General features: G+C 33.0%; 5 protein-coding genes across 14 annotated transcripts in view; 2 read left to right on the forward strand and 3 right to left on the reverse strand.

Moving 5' to 3' along the window:
• Positions 1-1436, reverse strand: part of LOC128190234 (double C2-like domain-containing protein beta) — a 32013-nt gene extending 30577 nt beyond the window's left edge. For all 6 annotated transcript variants that reach the window (XM_052862189.1, XM_052862185.1, XM_052862190.1 and 3 more), the window contains exon 1: positions 1320-1436. The gene's annotated coding sequence lies outside the window, so the exon portion shown is untranslated. The remainder of the gene's footprint in view (positions 1-1319) is intronic.
• Positions 1437-2802: 1366 nt separating this feature from the next.
• On the reverse strand, positions 2803-6233 carry LOC128190634 (DNA fragmentation factor subunit alpha-like). The gene is made up of 5 exons (XM_052862752.1): positions 6155-6233; positions 5014-5132; positions 4262-4420; positions 3790-3923; positions 2803-3590 (listed from the first exon to the last, which is right to left on the reverse strand). The coding sequence occupies exons 2-5, from the start codon at positions 5105-5107 to the stop codon at positions 3375-3377; spliced, it is 603 nt and encodes a 200-aa protein (XP_052718712.1). The 5' UTR covers positions 5108-5132; positions 6155-6233; the 3' UTR covers positions 2803-3374.
• On the forward strand, positions 6226-11100 carry LOC128190633 (peroxisomal membrane protein PEX14-like). The gene is made up of 9 exons (XM_052862749.1): positions 6226-6313; positions 7607-7663; positions 8055-8139; positions 8368-8511; positions 8722-8816; positions 9350-9550; positions 10013-10104; positions 10253-10433; positions 10818-11100. Exons 1-9 carry the CDS (start codon positions 6293-6295, stop codon positions 10941-10943), a joined length of 1002 nt encoding a protein of 333 aa, XP_052718709.1. The 5' UTR covers positions 6226-6292; the 3' UTR covers positions 10944-11100.
• Positions 11101-12319: 1219 nt separating this feature from the next.
• On the reverse strand, positions 12320-14914 carry LOC128188785 (cell division cycle-associated protein 3-like). Of its 4 annotated transcripts, none has more exons than XM_052860051.1 (4): positions 14775-14914; positions 14216-14438; positions 13721-13972; positions 12320-13491 (listed from the first exon to the last, which is right to left on the reverse strand). In XM_052860051.1, the coding sequence occupies exons 2-4, from the start codon at positions 14430-14432 to the stop codon at positions 13241-13243; spliced, it is 720 nt and encodes a 239-aa protein (XP_052716011.1). In that variant the 5' UTR covers positions 14433-14438; positions 14775-14914; the 3' UTR covers positions 12320-13240. The 4 variants fall into 4 exon arrangements, with proteins under 4 accessions (XP_052716011.1, XP_052716009.1, XP_052716008.1 ...); XM_052860049.1 differs by having other exon boundaries at positions 12321-13491; positions 13721-13975; XM_052860048.1 differs by having other exon boundaries at positions 12321-13491; positions 14207-14438.
• Positions 14915-15121: 207 nt separating this feature from the next.
• On the forward strand, positions 15122-24065 carry LOC128190299 (ubiquitin carboxyl-terminal hydrolase 5-like). Of its 2 annotated transcripts, none has more exons than XM_052862320.1 (20): positions 15122-15258; positions 15980-16102; positions 16223-16348; positions 16511-16565; positions 16665-16890; positions 17460-17695; positions 18111-18205; positions 18659-18852; positions 18949-19011; positions 19138-19213; positions 19394-19516; positions 19884-20037; positions 20263-20314; positions 20588-20710; positions 20905-20993; positions 21215-21319; positions 21562-21705; positions 22374-22507; positions 22867-22990; positions 23660-24065. In XM_052862320.1, exons 2-20 carry the CDS (start codon positions 16007-16009, stop codon positions 23830-23832), a joined length of 2388 nt encoding a protein of 795 aa, XP_052718280.1. In that variant the 5' UTR covers positions 15122-15258; positions 15980-16006; the 3' UTR covers positions 23833-24065. The 2 variants fall into 2 exon arrangements, with proteins under 2 accessions (XP_052718280.1, XP_052718279.1); XM_052862319.1 differs by having other exon boundaries at positions 15128-15240.
• The last annotated feature ends 574 nt before the right edge of the window (positions 24066-24639 follow it).

Raw genomic sequence — 24639 nt, forward strand, 5'->3', positions numbered from 1 at the left:
TCAGGTCACAGTAAGAATAATTCGTCCCAAATACTTGCAATGTATACGTAGCAGCCGCGAAGCGGATCAGCTTCGCGTCGATTTTAAGTCTGTTAAAAATAATCTGCAGGGGAATAACACATTTTTAAACATTACAAACCTTTTTGAACATGCATATGCAGTTAAGTCCACACAATATCCATTTAATGATCGAGCTATACCAAGGCATTTTGTTAAAATACACTTTTGAATTTGCCTGCCATTTTGTCGGAAATCGCACTCGGAATGTCTCTGATTTTAACATTAACATGGCGACCATAAACAGCGAATTTTCAAATGTGATGTTAAAAGTGGCAGTGATTTTGTTGCAAACACAGTTAATGTGGTAATATGGGTTTATAAAAGAGCAACATTGTAGGTATTTGAGACCAATCATATGGAAATGGAAACAGCGCGATATTATTTTTTTATTTGCTACGAAGCGATTATATGGGACGAATTCTATCGTTAAACCGGGTCCGTAGGACATCTGTCATTTTAACGATAGAACAATCATACTCCCATTCTATCTATAGTCTGTCCCAAGATATTTATGCAGCACATTTGGACAAATTTTATTAAAAATACACTTACCTGTGAAAGAAGTGCAATTGAAATAGTTGAAAGGGATATTTTCCAAAATAATTTCATTGACACATTATCATCTTTCATTCGGAAAAATTCACAGGAATGAAAACAGTTTCTTTACGGAGATTTATAATGGGGAATGTTTACATCTTTTCTCCATTCGGAATACACTCGGAATACATCGCGCAATATTTCAACGTTATCATCCGGGCTTGCTGCAATACAAAATCTCCGTAGACATCACATTTTTTAGCATTGTATTGAAACCTGATAAGCTAACAGGGGCGTTTTGACTGAGAAATCTTGGAAATTTTTCATACTTTTGAATGAACATCGTTTGAATCCTGAGGTATTTATAAATATCAAGCAATTAAGCCAAATGTGAATCCAAAATATCTTGGGACAGAGTATAATACAGACTGGCTTTACACTTTTAAACTCTTTCTCAAGCTCGCGGTTCTGTCACGTTCTACCACCTCTGTTGGGGTCTAAACATTATCATATTTGGATTTGGTATCAGCTCATATTGGTCATATGAAATGCTTTACTCCTAACATGTGCAATGATGCATATGCCAATGCTTTCGTTTTTGCTGCTAGCCAGTACAATTTTTTAACTTCAAACAGCGTTGCAATTATGTATAAAAATTTGATTTTAAAAAAAGCATTGGGGATTTTCAACTATAATCAATCTGAACCATAATTTATAATTACCTTTCGAACTGATGTGGATTTCAACATATAAATATTGAAAACGAAATTCCCGAAATGGATTTCGATATTTCTGCAGAACAATTTAATACCGAACCCGAGGCAAATATCAAAGTTTGAACCCGACGTCTTTACAAGTAGTTCACTTTTCAAAGCTAGAAAAGCTCAGGTACAAAATACAGAACAACTTTGAAACTGATGATATTGTATTTGTCTTTTTTATTTTTCGAAAAATTTTTAATCGTATCAGCATTGATGTTACATTTGCATTAGAGGCCCACGGACCACATCATTCACCCGAGTAAGAGTTCCTTCAATCTCCTTTTATTAAACTCTTCAAGAAATCAGATATATTATCTTGTACATTAATGTTATACAATGCAGCAATGTAGTTCTTGAGACACATTTTTAAAGAGTTTTCATCGTTGGAGTTTGCATGCTCTCCTCTTGTAAACTAATTAATGCATAGCTGCAGGTTGACCTGTCCATCCAATTTTTTTTTAGAAAAGGAGCTACAGACCTGCAGCTAATTAATTTATACACTGATTTTGTTTTTTTGGAGGGGGGGGGGGGCTGCCTCCTAGTAGAACACAACATCATAGATCACAGCAAGACTAAAACCAGCATAGCTGACACCAACAGACTTTAATCAGTTAATGCTATTTTTGTTATTATCTCCCCTTTGAAAAGATAATGTTCCATATATATATTTGACCAATTTCGAATCTCCATAACCTTAGGTTTTGTTAAAATTTGCCAAGTGGTTCAGCAAATTAAAAGTTTAGAGACAGACACACAGATTAAATGTATGCTTAACACACTAGGACTAAGCCTGTTTTAACATTAATTTCAATGTAACCATGTTAAAACGGGCTTGGCCCCTGTGGCTTAACAAACTGACTACAACTGTCGATTCTAATAATGATTTTTTCTTACTTCTCCTTTTATAAACACTCAAGCATATGTATACATATATATTAGGTACACATTTAATTCCCCCTCCCCAATTTATGCACAGCTGGGAATAAAGGTTTATCTCTATGTGATCACTATGTGTGCATGTCAATGACATCAAAAATAGTTTCTATTTACTATCTGTGATGAACATACTTTTATTAGGAATATTGTTACTTTTTGTTTTCTGTTGTTTATAAACTGTAAACAAAGAACTTCATGTGTAACATTTAATTTGAGAAGAACCCTTAGAGAACAAATGAGCAAAAAAGTATACAGAATTTCCGTGAGCAAGTTAAGTAATTTTATCTATTTTATACAGCAGATAAAAATGGTTTATGACAATATGTATTGTACTGCAGACGAATCTCCGTAATATTTTATATGGCACATGTATACCATAATACATATGTACTTGGTTTACACTATAAAGTGGTAGTAACTGTTTAGGCTGATATATATATATTTATTAAATAAACTATGCCTAGTTTATGCATATATGTGTATTTGAATCCCAAGCACAGTGTCCATTTTTTAATATCTGGTATTTTTAGGTCTAGCATAAAGCATGTAGATCCTGAAATAAACATTAAAGAATTATATATACTTAAAAAAAATTATTAAAAATTTTCAATTGCAAAATTTTTTTTTATTATATTTGATCATTTGCATAGAAATCTATAACAACCAATCCTCAAACAATTGTGATACAAGGGCTATAACTCTACAATAAATATAAGTATTGGTATATGAAAAATAAAGAAAACTTCCAAAAAATAATAAACCTAAACAATTAAACAATGCAATGAAGGGATGTTCTAGTACTGGTAACTGAAACAAGTTTTTGATATTAAATGTACCGGTATAAAACAAAACTTTGTACATGTGTTTAATAGTATATCAAATATTAAATGGAATGTTTGCAATACCAGTAAAACAAATATTAAAATATCTAACAAAATGCATAAGATCTTTGAGAATATTGATAAAATGTTAATATAAAACCATGTTAAATAATATGATGAGATTTAGCATTGTGGAATGGTGCTATTTAATATCAAAAATAAGCACTAAGTTTTTTCCAGTCAATGGCACCGTCTTGTATCATGTATGAGCATGTTTCTGTCGCTTCGGCCCGGTATCCTCCACGTATGGACTGGATTGTCGAGCGGTGTGATACAGTCGTAACAAATCCATGGCCTCTGCTGTTTGAGTCCTTTCATCTAAATGTCGCTGGCAGGCTTCCTGGATGGATTTGGCAAAATTCTCAGTGTCTTGTAGAAGATGGGCTAACAAGGCAACATCCATTTCTACAATTAACTGAAAATAATACCAAAATTACATGTACCATATCTTATATCTCAGATAAATTCAGCCTCAATGATCTTTGTTCCAATAATACAAGAAATTCACACTTCATGATCTTTGTTCTTATTACAACTTCATTGCACCTCATAATACTAAACATTCAGGTGATCTACCTGGTAACTGAAGTTGGGGTGAATCAGTTAACTCTTACCTGTAGGTCGTCATTGGACAGAGTGATAATTCTGGTGATGTTTTTCTGTAGACCAGCGATTAGATGTTTCAGTCTGTCTGATATTTCCATATTACAATCAAGGTTGTCTACCTCATCCCCTCCAAATGGATCATCTGTAGTTTGAGATAGAGACAGATAGTACCAGATTGTTAATATCAGTACATAGTATGTCATCCATGAATTTGAAGTAAAATTGTATCAACACTTTTCGGTAGATATATTTGCATCATTTTAAAGTATAGGCTGATGACTAATAATGGGAAGAATTAACAAACTTCAAGAGATTTCAATGTCAGATAGTAAACTGTCTCTATTTTATGCAATATTACCATATCATCAGAAAACAAAGAAAGATCTTTATCTATCTCCCTCTAGCAGCTCGCTGCAGTACCAAGTCTGTATGAAGAACACTATGAAAAAAAAATGCTCCCGAGGAATCTCATTTGATTACCTGCTCCCACTGGCATCCATTTTTGTCCAGTTCTCAGCAGCATTATGGTTGTGTTGTGACGGATAAATGCAAAGTAATCTTCATCCGAGATTTCCGTCCCATCCTCCTCCAGAACTGCTGAGACTGGTTCAGATTCTGGAATTCCTAATAACTGCCTCCCTGAGATAACAAAACTTAGTTCATTTTTTTTTGCATTGTCAATGTCTAAAGTTTTAATTACATGTAATACACACAATCTAAAGTTTATTTTTATTAAGTTTTGTTTTTTATGCAAATGATGGTACATGTGTACCGGTATATGTTATGGAAAATGAATTATTTATTACTATGTATGCATCATTTCTTTCTTTATTCAATGGTATAATAATGCGTAAGTGAGAGTACATGTTTCAAAAATTAGACATTAACGTACATAATTTTTTTAAATACATATGCATGTTTATACTATTCACAGGAAATCCGAAAAACCTAAATCTAGCATAGCACTTTAATACTTTGACTAATTATATAAGACTTGGCTAGATCTCACAAAATCCATGTTCAAATCTCAAAGAGAACCTTACTACGTTGGGCAGGTATAGTTTGTCCAAATTACAAGTTCCACAGCTCCCAAGATACTGGTCAAATTTAGGAAGAAACAAACATGTACCAGCATTTTTTTCTTCATTTTTGTTATCAAACATTAATGGTAAAATAATTATGAGAACAAAATATGCATTAAATCACAATGTATAGATCTATAAAAAACTAACCTTTTTTCACTAAATCCTCTAATGTAGCTGCCACTGTTCCTTTTTTTATTGATCTATCAGAATTCCATATCTTAAATGGGCGTGACTCTGACATTGCAGGATATCACTCAACTTCAGTGCTAGCAAATAAAGCATGTATAATTATATCCACTTTGATTTTCATTCAGCAGTGCAAACATTTATAACATGAGGCCAATGAGCCACAATGTCACCTGTGGCCCTTTTCACAAAAAATTTTACAACTAAAGAAAATATTTTCCTTTTCTTCAAAAAGTATCTTAGCCGTAAAATATCCAAAAACTCTTATTTCACTTTTACTTATGACAATATTGTAAATAATATTTTCGAAAAAAATTAATATCTCTATTAAATGAAAACTTACAGGGTTGTGAAATTTTTTATCTTAGTTGTAAGATTTTTTTCAAGGTTTAATTTCATCCAGTAACAATGGTTACAACTATATTCTATTGGTGACAAAAGGTAACAGAGGTGACGAGCCTTTTTCTTTTTAGCAGGGGGTCTTATCTTATTTGGTTACAATGGTAACAGCTATAATCCATTGGTGATAAAAGGTAATAGAGGTGACGAGCCTTTCTCTGTTTAACAGAGGGTCTTATTTAATTTGGTTACAATGGTTACAGCTATATTCTATTGTGACATAGGGTGACAGTGGTGACAGTCATTTTCATGATTTACAGGGGGTATTTTTTAAATTGGTTACATTGGTTACAATGGTTACCCTAACCCTAAACTAACCCTAACCCTAATCCTTACCCTAAACCCTAACCTTAAACTAACCCTAAACCCTACCCCTAAACTACCCTAACCCAAACCTAACTCAATTTTGTAACCAATGTAACCAGTAACCACTGTAACCTGTCACAAATACATCAAAGTTTGAAAATCATTCATAATCAAACATTGTTACCGATGTAACCAATGTTACTGGTTACAAATAGAAAGGGGTAAAAGTTAGGATTACTTTCTGGCCATATAACTTATGGGGTTTTTTTTTCCAAATTATTTCAGATTGTAGGTATACACACACGTACTGATGGAAATAAAAACATTAACCTCAATTTTTATTTTCATTGACAATGTCATACGTTTTTCATCACAAAGACGCCAGACGAAAACTTACCACTATGGATGTTGTTTCGCTTTCAACTTCGCCGCTTTTTCATTCGGAACAAACCCTATACGAGAGTCTCCGAAAAACCTGAACAGGAATGACCAATCAATAAATTCCTTACAAAGCATGTTCGGTTGAAATGACAAAATGGCGGAAGATGAGGCAAAGGTAAACAACCTAATAAATTTTCAGTGTTTTTAATATAAGAGATAAGAGAAACAAATTATCCGATACCTTATAAACCTTCAAAGGTCATTGTATGAGTATGTTTTTTATACTGCATTTCATTTAAGTGACGATATCTGAATTGCATCTGTAAACATTTTCTTTAACGAAGTGATCAATGTCAAAAAATAGAACGCATGAGTTTACATGTTCTTGGTCAGAATTGGCACAATACCCTTATAGAAGGACTATCTCTTTAAACGAGAACTATCCCCCCCCCCCTACAGTAATAAAACATTCCCATACAATGTTTTAAACAGGATTTGTCACTAACTGCCATTAACTTGTCATCATATAAGTCAAAATCAAGATCTAACAAGTTAACATAATTGTCTGACAAGCTGATATAAAGATCTGATAAGTTAACATAATTATCTGACAAGTCGATATAATGATCTGACAAGTTAGCATAATTATTTGACTGAAAAAAATCAAATGAAGAAAATTATCATACTTATTTTGTGTCAGATAATGATGTTGACTTGTCAGATATTATGTCGTCTTGTCAAATAATGATGTCGACTTGTCAAATGATTATGTCGACTTGTCAGATCCTTATGTCGACTTCTCAGAAAATATTATGTCAACTGGATGGGGTGTGGAAACGTTTTAGTGTTGAATTTTTCCAACACGTGAATAAGTGACAAGTTGACGACTCGACATAAAGATCTGACAAGTCAACATGATTTATCTGACAAGTGGTGGCAGAACTATGCAACCATAGCATTTAGATAGAGTGTTCTATTGCTAAAAAGACAGATGTCCTATGGACTTGGTTTAATGATAGAATTTGTTCCTTTTACCTGCTTTGTAGCAAATATAATAAAATAAAAATATCACATTGTATATCGCCTAAATTTTCATATGATTGGTCTCAAATATCTACAATGTTGCTTTTTTATAATCCCATTTTACCACATTATCTGTTTTTGCAACAAAATCACTGCCACTTTTAACATCATGTTTGAAAATTCGCTGTTTATGGTTGCCATGTTAATGATAAAATCTGAGACATTCCGAGTGCAATTTCTGAGAAAATGGCAAGCAAATTCAAAGGTGTATATTTATAATAAAATGATTTGCGGCTGCTACTTTGCACTGGGACTGATTCTTACTGTGACCTGAGCATAGCTTGGTCAAGGCATGATTATTCTTTCTAGGTTGCATTGTGCTCTGAATTGGCAAATTTATTAGCATGAAATACAATTAACATGTAAATGTCATTTACCCATTTAGAGTGTTGAAATACCAAAAGAAATATTGGCACCACCAGATGGGCCCAGAGAAGACATGGTATGTGAAATAAAATTGTTATTCTTACTGTGATATTCTTATTGAACCACAATAGAAATAATTTGCTCCTGTCTTTCTTTGAAACATGAAGAAATAATAATAATAATGCATATTCATGCATAGAAGACCCCCACCCTAGCTCAAGGAGGTTTATAACAACTACCTTTCACAATTATCAATTTGTAAAGGAAAAACCCCTGTTAAGATCAATAACTAATAAACAATCTCTGATAAGTTTTACAAACATTATGAACAGGTTAATTTTGTATTAAAAACATCACCTACCCCCTAACTCACCCACCTGAATGTTTTCATATATGATTTACCAGTAATTCAATTTTTAAACTTTCAGTTTTTCATTTGAATTCACGCTATTATGAAATAATTATAGATATCAACAGCTGTCAAATTTCTTCAAAATCCAAAAGTAAGAAAAAGTCCATTACACCAGAAGAGGGCATTTCTTGAGAGGAAAGGTAAAAAAGTACAATAAATTCAGTATTTCATAAAGATTGTGAAACTCTTAAAATGTATCATTGTTTCAAATAACTTTGTGACTTCTCATGAAATGAACAAATGAGAACAATTCATTAATTCCATATTTTTTTAATATATGCATGCATTAAGAATCAATAAATGAAAGATTGCTATTTTTTATCACAATTGACGCTTAAGTGTTTAAATTATTTTCCCTTAATGTATAGGTCTTTCAAAGGAAGAGATAGAAATGGCAGTTCAGAGGTCAGGGGTCACAGAGGAGAACATAGCTAATACCCCTAGCACTCAGAACACAGTCACCCCTTATGGGGCCCCTATTCCTGGACAAGGACCTCAGGTCTACCAACAGTGTAAGTAACAAAAAAATTGATACATTTTCTCTTGGAAACAAACTGATACTTTCAGATGGTATGAGAAGTAAATTAAAATTAATAACAGGAAGAGATGCTATTTTAGCAATTGGGACTCAAAAACATGTATACCTTATTTAAACTTGCTATCAGATATTCATGTAATAATCAGGCTATGGTATGAGAGTAGTTTTTTTCTGGCCTTTGCAGTAGCACCATACAGTGGTTGGACCAGGATGAGAGATATTCTTTCAATCATTGCATTGGCTGGTGGACTGTCCTATGCAGCTTACAGATTTTATAAGGTATGAAAAACTGATTAACTTTGAAAATACTTTACATGCAAATATTGGTCTTTGGAATGACATAACATGATCACTATCACCAGAAACTAATTCAAAGTTTGAAAGGAGAGTTGCCCCAAAATGAGAATGTCATGACTGACCTAAAAAAATTCTTTAAATCTTTTGATGCGTATAGAGGATAAATTACTGTTTTGGTTATTTTCGCCACATGTGTTTTTTAAGGCATTTTTTGGCCATTTTACACTTGCAAATACATTTGTACAGTAATTTGCCCAGACAAAGTTAAGAATAGATACTCTTTCTGATTAACACAATAATTTAAAATTGTTTAGAATAGGCCTAGTATAAAATTTGGCCGCTGACTACGAGGGCGAAAGGGGCTAGAAAAAAACAAACAAAAATGGGCAAATGTTTTCCAGAATACAACTTTTGATAACCTTTATTTTGAATTCAATGGATTATTTGAAAGATACTGTGTACTTTAAAAAATAAATCTTAAAAAGTTTATATTTATGTTTTACTTCATTAAATAGGAAGTAATACGACCATTGTTGTTTGGAAAATCAAAAGAAGAGAACAGGCTGGAGAAAATGGAAAGAACAATGACTGAACTTCAGCAAAGCATTGTTACAACCCTGGCTACAGTCCAGGAGTCCCTGACAGTTTTACAGGGCATGGTCAGCAAGCAAGACAAAAAACTGCAGGCCATATCACATGATGTTTACAATAAGCAGGTCTCTATAGCCTTTTTTTAGATTGATGATTCAGTAAAACTAAATTTCAAAGATTAAAGCTCATTTTGTATCACAGTGTATTTACATTGTATTGTAGTGCTCAGGGTTGTCTCTAAGACCCAAGGGGGGCGGGGAATTCCCCCGCCTTAAGTGACTTAATTATAATACCCGGCTATTTTTGCATTTCAAACATATTCTAGCTATAAGGTAGACCCCCTTCTACTTTTTTACTTCTTCCTTCTACTTCAATTTCTAGAGACAACCATGAGTGCTATATAAACAGTTTAATTTAATTACCGTAATTAAAACACATATGTATAACATGTATGTTGTTCATTTTAAAGTAAAAAGGCACATTTTGTGAAGAAATGACCAGTAATTTGATAGATAGGCAAAATAGAACGTAAACAGTGTTCTGATTATAATTTCTGTTAATCTTTTGCCATGCTTTGTGTTTTATAGTCTTCAGAGACCCTTTCTAGAGTACAAGAATCCCACGTCACTTCAGAAATCAAGCAAGAACTGACATCCATCAAAGGACTTCTTCTGAACAGGTACAGTGTACTAGCTTTTAAACCATTAAGCATTGTTTTTTAATTATTAATATCTTACACCTAGCCTATTAAAACTTTTACTGGAATTTTTATATATAATGTGTAAGAATGCAGATAAAGTTTGAATGTGCATTATATATTTTTACAGACGACAGTTTCCTCCCACGCCAGTTTCATCACCAGTGTTACCTGCCTGGCAACTTTCCAGTAATACCCCAAGTGCAGCTGCACCAACAAAAACGCTAGTGACCCCTGGTGGTGACAGAGAGGTATCGGAGGATGCTCTGCTGAACAGTAATGAAAAAGACAGATCAGAGGATGATCAAAAGGTAAACCAAACATGCAACTGGTCAACCATTGACTGTTACTGAAAAAGAGGTTCTAGATATTATAATTACAATGCAGTGATCATAGTATAAAACATCTTCGCTAGCCAAGGGTTTTTGATCCGATCCGATCCTCTAGAGGAGAGGAGAGGATTGTAAACCCTTGGCTAGCGAAGACGAGTATAAAAAGATTGAGTGATAAATACTCTCTAAAACAATGGTTGATTTGATTAACTTGGCAATTATAATGCAAATTTGAATGAAGGTTTTTATGTAAGAAAAGAGTTTTGTTGTAATTTGTTTTAAAGTTAAAATAGTTAATGCCTATCATGTAGCCAGTAGGCTTACTGCAATTTTTTAAATCACAAAATGTGTTTTTGTTGACAGCCAGTTGAAGTTCAGTCAAGTTCGACCAGTTTAGCAGAAAACACTGCTGCTCAAGAGAGTGATTCATTAAACACGGATGTGATACCAACAAAAAACATTCAACAAGATGATGAAGAGGTGGACTAAATAGATGGAAGACTGTGATAATTCTGTTCTTTGTTTTTTCATGTGACTACGATGATAGTGTATGTATGATTGATGAGTTGAAGGAAAAATGATTGAAATTGCCAAAAGTGTTTTAAAACATGCATGTTACTGTACTGGTAAATTAAATGTAAATCTCCTCAAACTTGTGTTTTATTTTTCTTTTGAATGATTTAATTTGTTTAGTTTCTTTGTCGAAGATAGAGATTTGGTCAGTCACTAACACGTTAAGGGCCAATATTTTGTTCATGTAAAGTTAACTTGGTTTAATCATTTTAATGTCCTAACCAATTTATCTATGATAATGGTTTGCCCAGTATAAGCGAGAATAACAGATCACTCAACTACATGTTTGTTTTCATTTTAAATTTACAGATTTTGATTAAGAAATTACACAAGATCTCCATCAGATAGATATCTACAGTTCACCATATCAGAGTCTCCTGTTTGTTAAGAATATAATCCCAGAAATTGTTTATACTAAGAACTTGCAGCCAAATTGATAAATGCAAATGTCCTTAATATATGTTGGGGTTTTTTTCAACTCAATGCTATTAACTAATACCGGTTCTTAATATAGAAAAAAAAATTGTGTCTGAGAATTGTTTAATTCACATGCATTTAATATTTTGGCTACAAGTTTTGTAAGCTGATACCCCCCCCCCCCCCCCCCCACTCTGTGTAGGTTGACACATACGGGTAAGTTAAGGTTATTTATTTAAAAAAGACTTTTACCAATTTACTGACCATCTTCCTCCCGTCTAAGAAACATCTATATAATATGATATAACCAGTAACCAACTCCCGAATCATTTAACGAACTGCATTTTTTGGTCAAAGTTCTTGCACAAAAAGAATTAAGTCCGTGGTTAAAGTTTCTGAGCAGAGAATAATTGATATCAAGTCAACATGCTCAAGACAGTGTCCTTTTGTAATGGAGTGCCCTTACACAGATCAAACCCAGACCCAGCTTGAAGTCAAGGATACAGATTGGTCTGTTTGTATGTTGTTTCCTATCCCAACAAAAACATTTACACTCCTAAAATTATCAAGGCAGGTATTAAAATCACTGTAGGTAATTCTTTCTATAAAGTTGAATCTTATGTTTGTGCTAACAGTAAGGGGTTCTTGCTATGATAATATTTTTAAGGGTCTCAATCAAATGCTATTCTCTGTAATTAGGGCAGAAAGAGACTTCCAGAATGAAAGTGAAATTATTCAACAATGCACAAGATGATCTGTTTACACCCTAGCATTGGTACATATACAGTTTGATAATACATGTATCACATTTTCACAAAAGCAGGTTTCTTGGCAACTGTCAAAAATATTGTACATGTGTATATAAAAAAAGGCAATTGCTTTAACTTTTATTTACATTTTATTTTACAATGATAATCTATAAAAATTTACATTCAAGCTGAATTTAAAGAAAACATATTGAAAATATTTTTTTTAATTCAACATCTCTGCCTGAAAATCTTTTTTTATAAAAATCAATTTAGTGAAACATACAAAAATTAAATGAACAAGGAAGAACCACAATCTGAGGAAATGTGTAGGAGGTATGCTATGTAAGACTAGAATACAAACTTACTATTATATAGTGTAGTGCCTAGTTTAATACAGTGTTGTTTATAATATATAAATAATGCTAAAATATTTTTGCTACACAGTCTGTTTACACTTATCTACAATTACATAACACTAACAAGTATAAAAATAAATTTTTTTTTGACAGAATGCGTAGCTGCTTTTTGCATCAGTGGTCACACGTTCATGATTTAAAAAAAAATACATGTGCATACATCAATGTTCTCCACACAACTGAACCTAAAATGATGTAAATATTTGTGAAAAATATATTATACAAATATTCATGTTTTGGAAGTCCACATTTTAAATTTCGGATGTTTTATATGCCTCAGTTCATAGAAATTTTATCATTCTTTCACTCTGACATGTACAAGTATGATATAGGAATGTAAAGATCATACAGCAGATACACATATGGCACAAATATCAGATACACTATTTTAGATACACCACTGATTACACATTCAATAATATCAATAGGCATGTTTGTTGTGTACATTTGGTGAACTTTGTGACTTTTCTTGTACCATATTCCTTGCCACAATCTACACCCAGAACTCATTAGTAACAGACGATGCTGATGAACATTGGACAGAAATACCAGTAATGAATATCTGCCCTGATTCTGAATAAGAAGAACAGGAAGCCCTATACTTCATTGGTATGTGTGATTGTTCACATATTCACATATTTACATTCTCCTTGTTCATCCTCCTAGAAACTGCCTCCAATGCACAGCTCTTTGCTTTCTGGGATTCAAAGTTTTTAGATTGTTTCTGTTGAACAAGAATTCGTGGAGAGTTCATGTCCAGGGTTCTGGTTGCCAAGGGGGATCGAGTATTGTCTTTGTTGCCAGACACCAATCTCTTGCTTGGAAATAATTGCTTGGGTTGGGGATTTTTAGCAGGTCCTTTTGAAACTCTTGAAGGAGCATCTATGAAAAAACATAGTTGTCATCAGATATACCTTAGTTTATCAAATTCAACTGCTGCATAAATAGTTTGTTAAATTTATTACCATAATTCTGTACTATTCAAGCAAGGTTTGCATAATAACAAAATAGATGTATTTGGTATCTATGTCAATTCACTTTACTTCTTTTTTTCTTTAATTGACTGTCAAATAACAACATGAATAGGTAAGAGAAAGTGTTTGGTAACTACCTTCAAATATCTTATTTTTAGTTTCTCTACTTGCAGGCAGTTTACTGGAGGGAACATCTTTCACGGCTGTACTGGTGAGGGCTTTATTAACTTTCTTCTGTTTCTCCAACAGATCTGTTATTTCGAGCTTATTCAGGTCCTGTAGGGCCTCCAGATCCTCCAGTAGTTTATCTGTGTCTTCCGTCTCATCATCGATTTTTGTGAGGTCTGTTTCATCGTGCAACATTAACGGTGCCTGGTCATTTGTTACACCTGCTAAAAAAAAAACAAGCAATCAATACACATTTTCAGAACCTCAAACTCATTTCAAATTGATAACCCTGTCTTTTTCATTCCCCAGTGGTTCAGTCATTGATGACTTTATTTCATATTTAATGTGACATGAAAGATCTAACATGTCTAACAAACAATTATTTCTGATTTTTTGAATGAGACCTATATGGAATGATGACATTAACAAGTTAATATCATTATAATTTTGTTTACCATGGTTACCAGACAGTGAAGTAATTGGTGTCCTGGAGATTCCCACTGTGGGTGACCGGGGATCCAGCATTCCTTCAGGTGTCTTGTCCACTACTATAGGTGTCCTGGCAATTGCAGTAGATGGAGAACGGGGATCTAGATCGTGATCAATTATGCGTCGATGTGTTCCAATCTTAGGAGGGGTGCAGAAGTCCCCTTCATTGTCTTTACTGCCAGAAATTCCCATGATCGGCTACAATGAAAGAAAAATAATCAGCTCTTTAGGCACCAAAGTGCATGACAGTTTGCACATATGAATTTAACATGGTTTTTTTCTCATCTCATCTGATAAATGAATTTATAAGTATGATTTGATATTAATTTAAGAAATAAAAGTTTGTAAATTTAATTTATTAATGATATCCATGCATTTTGTTAAAACTCAAAATGTTGGTTAATCAATATAACGTTATTATTTTATCACCCATTAAGCGATTAATGAAGTAAATCTGCAATCTGATCATTAAAGAGATAAACCACCATGCACTGTATATGCTTCAAATTGTAAAAATTATTCACTAAAACTCACAGATTGACACAGTTTGAAACCACAATATTTGTAATGCGTCTTGTTGTCTGAACACTATTTTGAAGCTCCCGCTCCGACCAATCAAATTTCCTGAATTTTTCTTGTTAATTCGTACTTCTTATTTCAAAATTGGATTTTCCGGTTGATTAAAAGGTAACATAAAAATTAAGATATACTATCATTTTAGTTTAAAGACAAATATTATTGTATTAAAAATACATACCTTTTTTATGACAATACACTTTATATGATAATTACGAATAAAGAAAGGAATGATCTAACAGAATTTACTTTTGTTACAAAGAAATTGATTAGATGAGAGTTTTTTTCATTTGATTCATCAAAATGTTTTATAAAAGAGAGATTTTACAACAGAAATTTTAAGATTGTAATGTACATTGACTGTTTAGTCGGCGAAAAATCTTTTGTCATCAGTCATATTCCATTATAGACTACGAAATTTTAGGTAACGATATTGATAAAGGTAACTATATTGTTAGTGATAAAATGAAAGAAAAGACTGTTGAAAGGTTAAAAATTAGCTTTGATGCTAAAATTTCTGAATAACAAAATCTCGAACGCACTCGTGTTGAATATGCATCTTCCAGTGTTTGCGGAAATTCAAAACTGCTTTTACTCTATATCATTTACATCTTAAGTGTGCTAAATTGGGTGAAAAACTAATGTTCTTGTGATGACTAAGATGCATTAGGGACATTGACTATCTCTTACTGTCTTGGTTATTCTGTGGTGCTCAGCAGATAAGTGATTGAAATTTCACCCATAACCCCACCCCCGTTGGATGGGACACCAGTTTATCGCACGTAAACTCTCAGTGTAAGCAAGTACCTAATTGCAGCTGGATGGACTGAGCCAATGTAAATAAAGTGATTTGTCTGAGATCACAAACATTGAATTGACTCACCACTGTGGGGCCCAAGATAGTGAACTTTATTTATTGAACTAACACCTATGACCTATGAAACGCACGTACCAACCCTGTGAAGATTACACTTACTTAAATCACAAATTCACATTCATAAAAGAAGCTGCTGCTATGTTTTGTGTATTTATACATGTATTAACTGCTTTAAGTTTAATGATGATGAATCTAACTAGCACAATAATTTAGAGAACATTGTACTTATGCAATTCATTATGAATATTAAATGTATTCCTATTTCTCTCTTATTTTTTTTTTTTAGAAATCAAAAGAAATTTAACAAATAACGATGGAGGACTTAATGCCACATCTAGCTAAAATCAAAGCTCCCTTTGGTCAGGAGAAGGTTTACAAGGAAGAATGTGCTTTTTCATTTGATAATCCAGTAAGTACCAATAGAATGGAGAAAATTGAGCATTTAAACAGATTTGAAGAACCCTTTTAAAAATATCGTTTTGGATACTTATTAGATGAGTATTTAACTATTGTACATTCCAATCTGCAGGAGACAGAAACAGGCCTGTATGTGTGCATGTCAACCTTTCTTGGCCTTGGAAAGAAGTATGTGGAATGGTTTTACAATAAGACAGGCAATGCAGTTTTCTTACACATCAGAAGAATACGTAAAGAAGTAAGTAAAATGTTCCATAATCAATTATTTCCTACCCTTTATCAAATCGATAATAAGAAAGATTAAGTTTATAGTGATACATGTTGAAATTCAAAGAAATGTTTTTTAACTCTGGAATATCATTTGTGTACATACATGTTTTTTATGAATATTTTTGCATAGATTGAAAAGACCAGTGAATCACCTCCAGAGAAAAAGCCTACAAAATTAGCTATAGGTATGTACAATGTAAATGATGAAATCAGCTGACATAGAAAGATTCATAGAATATCATGTAACAGTAATGTATTCATTGGTATTCACTAAATCTTTTTAGGAGTTGAAGGAGGTTTTAATCCAGATGAAAAACAGTTTGAATTTGAAGAAACCATATCCATTGTAATACTGCCTAAATGGAAGGTGATTCCCTATCCAAGCCCAGAGTTGCCTGACATCGCTAAGATTTCAGCAGAGGCCATAATGGGAGCAGAGGACCCACTAAAGGCAGCAGAAGCAGCAGCCATGGCAAACACATGGGAGGGAGAGGAGAGAAAAGTTTCCAAGTAAGCCTCTTCTGAAAGGTGGTATGGGACATCTGTCGATATTAATGTGCATTAAAGTACATTATAATTTAGATACTTTTACCAGCTTAGAATTTTCAAATTTTACAATATTTAACCAAAAAATCCCTGTCGAAACTCAAATTCATGACTTACAGATTCGCAGTGAACCCACTGCACTATACTATTAGGTGACACTTTTGGGAAAGAAACTATTCATAAAATTACACTTGATTTTATTGTTTATTTTGATAAATTGTACGTCACAATATAAAGATGTTCCGTACCAAATAAGTACAAATTCAGCAATTTCAAAGCTTCTCAGTAGATTTTCTGTATAGAATATGTACTTAACATGCTTAGGAACCTGAAGATATGTATTTCCATTTATTGTTGATAAAAGTTTTGTCAAATTACATGTACCTTATCCATACCTGTATCCTAAATGGAAAAAATTTAAAGTATTAATGATAACTTAATTAATTTTAATTTTTATTAATACAGTGAATTGATAGTTGGTACACAGAATTGTTAACTTTATAATGAGTGCAATATTTGTCTTCATTTGAAAGGTATGCTGACAATTTGAAGCAGTTAGACAATGGGAGAAAGATCCCTCCCACGGGCTGGAAGTGTGAGATGTGTGATCTGACCGCTAACCTTTGGTTGAACCTCACAGATGGCAGCATTTTATGCGGGAGACGGTTCTTTGATGGGAGTGGTGGAAATAATCATGCCGTGGAATACTATAAGAAAACAGGCTACCCTCTGGCTGTCAAACTCGGAACAATAACCCCAGAGGGAGCTGGTGAGTGGTTTGGCAGCGTTATTACTTTTGAATAACATGTTTTTTAAATACTTTTTCAGATGGGGAGATCCTTAGAAATTTATGTTTGATGATAAAAGTTTCAGAAAATGTTTTTATTATGTCAGCAGTTTCAAATGAACTATTTTGTGCACTATGAATAGCACATTTTGTGAATTCTTACCATAGCAAAATAAGTTCCACACAAATCTTATAACGTGTACAAAAAGAAAATCTGAAACTTTACCCCCCCAAATTAAAAATAAATGTAAATTCATTGTGACATTAATGATGTGCAATATACATTATAATTGATTTCCTTAAATTTGATAGTCAGTGGAAAACTTAATCAAGGAATGGTGAATATTTTACATAACAGGATAGTAATGACTGTCATGATGTTATCATTTTTTGACAGATGTTTACTCTTATGATGAAGACGATATGGTTTTGGATCCACATCTGGATAAACATTTAGCTCATTTTGGAATCAATATAAGAGCACTAGAGAAGGTAGTTTACTTAAATAACACCATACAGGTTCTCTGTATAGTTATAAAGTATACAGTTCAGCACCTGTATTCTGAACACTCATTTTAGGAGGCTGGATGTACAACAAATTACCCATCAAATCTACATTAATTTTGTTAGATATAATTTGTTAAGCTATTAACTATTATTTAGTCAAGAAAAATTCCATAAATTTTAGCTTATAATTCGAGTATTTTCTTGTATATTTATACAGATATTTCCATCTTAAGGAGATCAGAAAGGTCTAAAAATGGCAACGGTCATCCATCCCTCTTAAAGAATAAAAATACTCAAGCCTCAAAATAAAGGTGTTAATGACTGACCTTCAAAGTCATTTTACATGTACTTGTGTATTTTAGGTCTATGCTGTTCAGATTAAGTAGCCCAGATTTGACCAGTCTCATCTTTTTCCTCTACACTTTTTCACTTTTTCAGACAGAGAAAACTATGATGGAGTTGGAAATAGACATAAACCAGAAGGTGGGCGAGTGGGACGTGATACAGGAAGCTGGCAGCAAGTTGTGTCCCCTGTACGGCCCCGGTTACACAGGAATGAGGAACCTGGGCAACAGCTGTTACCTCAACTCCACCATGCAGGTCCTCTTCTCCATCCCAGACTTCGAGAAGAGGTAGGCAGGAGGGCTGCATGTTTTGTTACCTGTGGTTAAGTTTTTGTTTAAATTTTTTTTTAATGTTTTGACCATTTTGTTGATTTCAAATTCTAGATACACAACTTCATCCTTTGAGAGCATTCCAAATGATCCTACATCAGACTTTACTCTACAAATGTAAGCACAATGGGATATTTTTTATTTATTGGTTTTTGATTTTTTTTGGTATCATCGTAAATTGTAATATTGTATTCAATACATGAGTTGAACTTTATTAAGTAAAAAATAAACTTTTTTGGACAGGACAAAACTAGGCAATGGACTGTTATCAGGAGATTACTCTAAATCACCTGTAGAAGGTGTAGATGAAAGATTACAGGTGAGTGGTAGTGTTTTTATGCCAGGCATTGATAGCTTCTCAATAAAATGTTCATATAGCTTGATTACATACAATGCACATGCAATATTAACTCTTAATTAGCTACAGTTCTTATGGAAACAAAAGAAAAATAAAAGAATATATTTACAAAGTCTGCAACAGAACCCTTTGGTTTTTCAGCCTCCCTCAGGCATCCGTCCACAAATGTTTAAGACTTTGGTAGGCAAGGGTCATCCTGAGTTTTCTACAAAGAGACAGCAAGATGCCCAAGAGTTCTTCCTTCACATTATCAACATTTTAGAGGTACACTTGTTTGGTAACAAAATGTGGAGTAAGTTTTTTGTTGTGAAAATATGCCAAGACTCTTTATTATATTATTATAAGGGCAATATCTTCTCAAAGGCTGATAGATTAATTGGGCATTTCTAGTTACACTGTGAGAAATCTCTGTCTTTAATATTGAGGCAAAATCTATTGGGACAAATTTCATCTTGATACTATAACCAGCCTTCAAATTGTGAATCAGACCAAAAGGTTTGATATATCTTCCATTTAAAATTTGTCTATTGAAATGAGACATGATTTTGTTAAATGCTGCAGTTCACATCTGTTATATAAGTACAAGTACAATAGACAATTGATAATGTATCTTGAAATTGTTCTTACACAGAAAAATACTAGAGGCACTGTGAACCCAGCTGACTGTTTCAAATTCCAAGTGGAGGATCGTGTGCAGTGTACACAGAGTAACAAAGTCAAATACACGAGTCGCTCAGAATACTGCCTGTCTCTCCCCATCCCAATGGAGGCAACCACAAACAAAGGTACAAGTTTACAGGCAAACAAAGATTGATTGATACTGCAATCCATCTTGTTACACCTTTCTATATATAATTTTTAAAATCTAGCATACAGTGTTTCATTTTTGAAGTAATGAATCTGTGACGACCCCACTTCACTGTAATTATCTTAATGTACATGTGTACCAGTATTTATCAATTAGCTATTAAAGTTATTTTGATGAATAATGACAAATTTGTTTCTTTCAGATGAAGTAGCAATGTTTGAAGCAAAGAAATTAGAAGCTCAGGGAAAGATCTTGTAAGATTTTTCAAATAATTAAGCATTTTAATTTAAATTATCTTGAAATATATGTATGTCAATTGTACTTCTTAAGAATGAAGGGAAGGACAGAAGAAAAAAATTCAAAAGTTTATACTTGTAGCATGATATACATGTGTACATGTATGTACATTTTAATTGTTTTAATTTTATAAAAGCTGTGAAACCGTCCTTTGTACATTATTTTCATGTATCATTTGCAATACAATATCATGCCTATTTCATAGACAATTATTAAAAATTACATTTCAGAGACCCAAAAGAAATTGTTAGGCCGAAAATTCCAATGTCTGCATGTATTGAAAGCTTTGCAGAGTTTGAAACAGTAGAAGACTTTTACAGCAGTGCAATAAAGGGCAAAACATTGGCTAAAAAGTAAGTCAAGGCATGCATCAGTACATGTAGTTGTTTTATACATTTCTTAAATGAGTGACATTAACTTTACTTTTATAAACAAAGATTTCTGGACAGATCGATGTTAATTTGTCAAGATTAATACAAATAACACATCTATAGAATCACCTGTCAATATCAGCCGTTGAATATCAATTTGAATTTGGATTTTGTAGATCTACAAGACTATCTACCTTTCCGGATTATTTAATGGTACACTTAAAGAAATTTACTATTGGTGATGACTGGGTACCCAAAAAGTTAGGTAAGGCAGTGCCTTACAATATAAGGACATCCTTGGTTTGAATGCTAGATACTATTATAAAGTACATACAGATAAATTCTTAGATGGATAAATATTATGTTCTAGAAATTAAAAGCATAGGAAATTCATGGATAAAGCCAAATACATAACTTCATAATCTGTGTAATGTTTGCATGTAAATGACAAAAATACTTGCACTAAAATACCCATTTCATTTGTAGATATTTCTGTTGATGTCCCAGACAACCTTGACCTTTCTTCCATTCGAGGTCGAGGCCTTCAGTCAGGAGAAGAAGAGCTTCCACAGGAAGCAGAGGCTCCACAAGGTAAAGACATCAGCGACTAATGTCACATTGGTTGGCACTATCCAATATGCCCACTTATACAAGTTTACTTAATTAATTGATTTGTTTTAACTACATGTAATGTATGAGTGCATACATATGATGTCACTGTCAATTTATTCCCATCTGAGCAATCAACAAAGATAACAAGAAGCTTTGTATTTCTACATATTACTTTACTACACCAGGAGTAAGTCTAATTTTCAATTTCTTTGTTGTTTTAGAGGTACAGTTAGATGAAAGTGTGGTCTTTCAACTGGTAGAAATGGGGTTCCCCATGGAAGCTTGTAAAAAAGCTGTGTTCAACACCAACAACAGTGGGCTGGAGTCGGCCATGAACTGGGTCATGGAACATATGGAGGATCCAGGTGAGCCGGATTACAGAATTAGCATCCAGTCAGGACTTTGATACATTATACTACCGTGATTCAAATTGAAAATGATAGGGAAAACATTGTTTTAGGTTTGAACAATGTGTTTATGAAAAGTAAGGAATGGCCATAATATCATAAACACCCTCACCAGTAAGGGGTGTTATCTATCAGAGGAGGGGGATTTAATATTTCTTGGCCATAAATACCAGTATCATGACCCCCTCTCTCCAGTAGGAATTAAAAATTAGATTGGGGTGGGGGTCCATATTTCATTGCCATAATATCTTTAAGCTCTTCTCTAATAGAAAATTAAAAATTGACATTTTTCAGGGTCAAAATATCGCATTACAAGCACAGGTGCCTGTCGTTAGAAATATTTCTATTAATGAGAAAAATTATTCCCTGTACTGAAAGTTATTATTAGAGTACAGAGGAAAATTTTATTATTAAAAGAAATATTTTTAACATCATATTTCTTTAAATAATAAAATCATTTCCTTTCTATCATAGTTATTACCCGGTATTATAGTACAGAGAATACATTTGTACTTTTATTATTGAAATAAATATTTTTAACGTCAGGCACCTGTGATTACAAGTACTTTATTTATGCATTTTTTTTCAACATGAACATATAGTTTAATGCAGTATTTCTGACACAGATTTCAACTCTCCATTTGTTCCTCCTGGAAGTAAACCAAAGTCAGGAAGCTTTGTTCCGAGTGAGGAAGGAGTTGCCATGGTGATGGCTATGGGATTTAGTCGAGACCAAGCAGTCAAGGCTTTAAAGAACACAGTAAGTACAGAGACGTCTTTTCTGATCTCTTATACAGGGAATGTTTTTGAAATTAAAAAAAAATTCAGTATGTTGGGTTGTATTTCAAGATATGATAGAAAATTTGAATGATATTTTGATTGTTAATTGCTCTCACAAGCGCTCTCCAACTTTTGTGTTTTCATGTAATGGGAATTTTGGTGAGTCACTCTGCTGGACAGGTCTTTGATTATAGTGTATCTCATTTTCAATGTTAAACCCAACCGGCAATACATTGAACTTGCCATTTTGCAGGAAATTATTGTCAAAAGATTGAAAGACAGGTCTAAACTTTTTAAAGATTTAAAATATTTCGCATATGACTGGAACTTTCTTTGTAGGATAATAATGTAGAGAGAGCTGTGGACTGGATATTTAGTCACACAGATGAAATGGACACGCCCATGGAGACGGAGGCCGGGGGAGACACGGTGCCTAACACCACATACAGGGACGGGGAGGGAAGTAAGTCCTGCCATAGCAATCACTGAAAGATACTGTAAATTCCTTATATTATGCAAGTTTTTAATTCCGTGATCCCACTGTTTTGCGAGAATATAAAATCACGGAACATTTATCCATATTTCTATAGTCTTCAACTCTCAGAAAATAATGGCGAGTTTTTAAATCTGTGAGGGGTGCTTCTTGCGATTTTACAAGGATATAAATTCCTTGCGTTTAATAAGGAATTTACATTATATATTACAGAGTCTCGGAATCTTGTAACTTTCAAGATTTCTCTAATTCATTGAAATAATCTCTGAAGGGGTTAGATTAAAAATAAATTAATGCAATGACATCATTTAGCCTATTTTCTTGGAATCCCGTGATTAAAAATTGTGGAGAATTGAATATAGATTCACTTTAATTAATGAATGGTAGATAAAGAGTGTTTCACAATACATGTATGTTGAGGATGTTAATAATTTGTTGATGAGGGGTTGACTTAATAGACTATAAAAATGAGTTTTTATGAATTTTAATGATTCAGCTGGATGTGTGCTATGCTATTGTATTAAATGTTTGGTAAACCAACATGTTAAGGTCACAAATTACTGTTATAAACTCATATTACCAGTGTTTATAATCAAACCTTATATATACATAGACTCATTGTGGGTTTTGTCTTTTCAGAGTACAAATTGGTAGCTTTTATTAGTCACATGGGTACCTCAACAATGGTAGGACACTATGTCTGCCATATTAAGAAGGAAGGACGCTGGGTCATCTACAATGACGAGAAAGTTGCGTTGTCCGAACATCCTCCTCGGGATCTGGCCTATCTTTATCTGTATCAGCGACTGTGATGTAGAGAATAGGGAGCTTCTGACTTTGTTGTCTTTTTGTGATAATTTCAGACAATTTATGTTATTTTCACAGATCTATTGCAAACTTACCCAGTGATACATAGAGCAACATTGGCGAAAGTGGTGCAACGTTTTGTTTTCTGTTTAAGACAATAAATGACTGAAAGTCAATAGAATGTTTTTTTTTATATAAGCAAATTGTATTATAAAAATTAAAGATCAGTTGATTTATAGTGCTATTCATTTATGAATCATTTTCAAAGAGGATTTTTTTTTAGTATTCTATGGAGGTTTAAGCCATTGCTCAAGAACAACAACTCTTGAATACCTTATAAAATGCATGGCAGCTTCTCAGTTCCATGTAATTGAACAAGAATGATATTGAAAGGAATGATTATTGATATATCATGCCAGCTACTTCATGTGTCTGTGCTACAGGTGTAAATTGAACTTAATTCCATGAGGAGTTTTGAGATTAACAGGTATATATATGTAGGTCTCCATGAAGCATATATACATGTATGTACAGATTTTCAACTTTTTTTTTCTTTAAATAGTTACTAATATGTTTGAGGATTTTTTTTTTATCAAAAGGACATTTAATACAATTTTACATTTTTTTGATGTTAGTAGGATATTGCATTTCAGATTTAACAGAGATACATTGGAAATGACACTTTTTGTAATTAACTCTTTGTTATAAATACATCATGCATATTTTTTTCAGATTTATAATGCAGACCAATAATAGTTCTTACGCTTTTTACGTTGTTATGGTGCTGGCTATCAGATTTCATGAATATAGAT

The sequence above is a fragment of the Crassostrea angulata genome, chromosome 6 (assembly GCF_025612915.1).
Source record: "Crassostrea angulata isolate pt1a10 chromosome 6, ASM2561291v2, whole genome shotgun sequence".
NCBI lineage: Eukaryota > Metazoa > Mollusca > Bivalvia > Ostreida > Ostreidae > Magallana > Magallana angulata.

What these genes read in the sequence shown, in the direction of transcription:
- LOC128190634 (XM_052862752.1), bottom strand. Translation starts at nt 5,107, where the DNA reads ATGTCAGAGTCACGCCCATTTAAGATATGGAATTCTGATAGATCAATA. An exon ending in AGAGGATTTAGTGAAAAAAG is followed by an intron (nt 4,421 to 5,013) that starts GTTAGTTTTTTA and finishes TTGTTATCTCAG; the next exon opens with GGAGGCAGTTATTAGGAATT. An exon ending in TGTCCAATGACGACCTACAG is followed by an intron (nt 3,591 to 3,789) that starts GTAAGAGTTAAC and finishes TATTATTTTCAG; the next exon opens with TTAATTGTAGAAATGGATGT.
- LOC128190633 (XM_052862749.1), top strand. Translation starts at nt 6,293, where the DNA reads ATGGCGGAAGATGAGGCAAAG. An exon ending in CAGCTTACAGATTTTATAAG is followed by an intron (nt 8,817 to 9,349) that starts GTATGAAAAACT and finishes TTCATTAAATAG; the next exon opens with GAAGTAATACGACCATTGTT. An exon ending in ATGATGTTTACAATAAGCAG is followed by an intron (nt 9,551 to 10,012) that starts GTCTCTATAGCC and finishes TGTGTTTTATAG; the next exon opens with TCTTCAGAGACCCTTTCTAG.
- LOC128188785 (XM_052860047.1), bottom strand. Translation starts at nt 14,432, where the DNA reads ATGGGAATTTCTGGCAGTAAAGACAATGAAGGGGACTTCTGCACCCCT. An exon ending in TTCACTGTCTGGTAACCATG is followed by an intron (nt 13,976 to 14,206) that starts GTAAACAAAATT and finishes TTTTTTTTTTAG; the next exon opens with CAGGTGTAACAAATGACCAG. An exon ending in TAAAAATAAGATATTTGAAG is followed by an intron (nt 13,492 to 13,720) that starts GTAGTTACCAAA and finishes GTTTTTTCATAG; the next exon opens with ATGCTCCTTCAAGAGTTTCA.
- LOC128190299 (XM_052862320.1), top strand. Translation starts at nt 16,007, where the DNA reads ATGGAGGACTTAATGCCACATCTAGCTAAAATCAAAGCTCCCTTTGGT. An exon ending in TCAGAAGAATACGTAAAGAA is followed by an intron (nt 16,349 to 16,510) that starts GTAAGTAAAATG and finishes ATTTTTGCATAG; the next exon opens with ATTGAAAAGACCAGTGAATC. An exon ending in AATAACCCCAGAGGGAGCTG is followed by an intron (nt 17,696 to 18,110) that starts GTGAGTGGTTTG and finishes ATTTTTTGACAG; the next exon opens with ATGTTTACTCTTATGATGAA.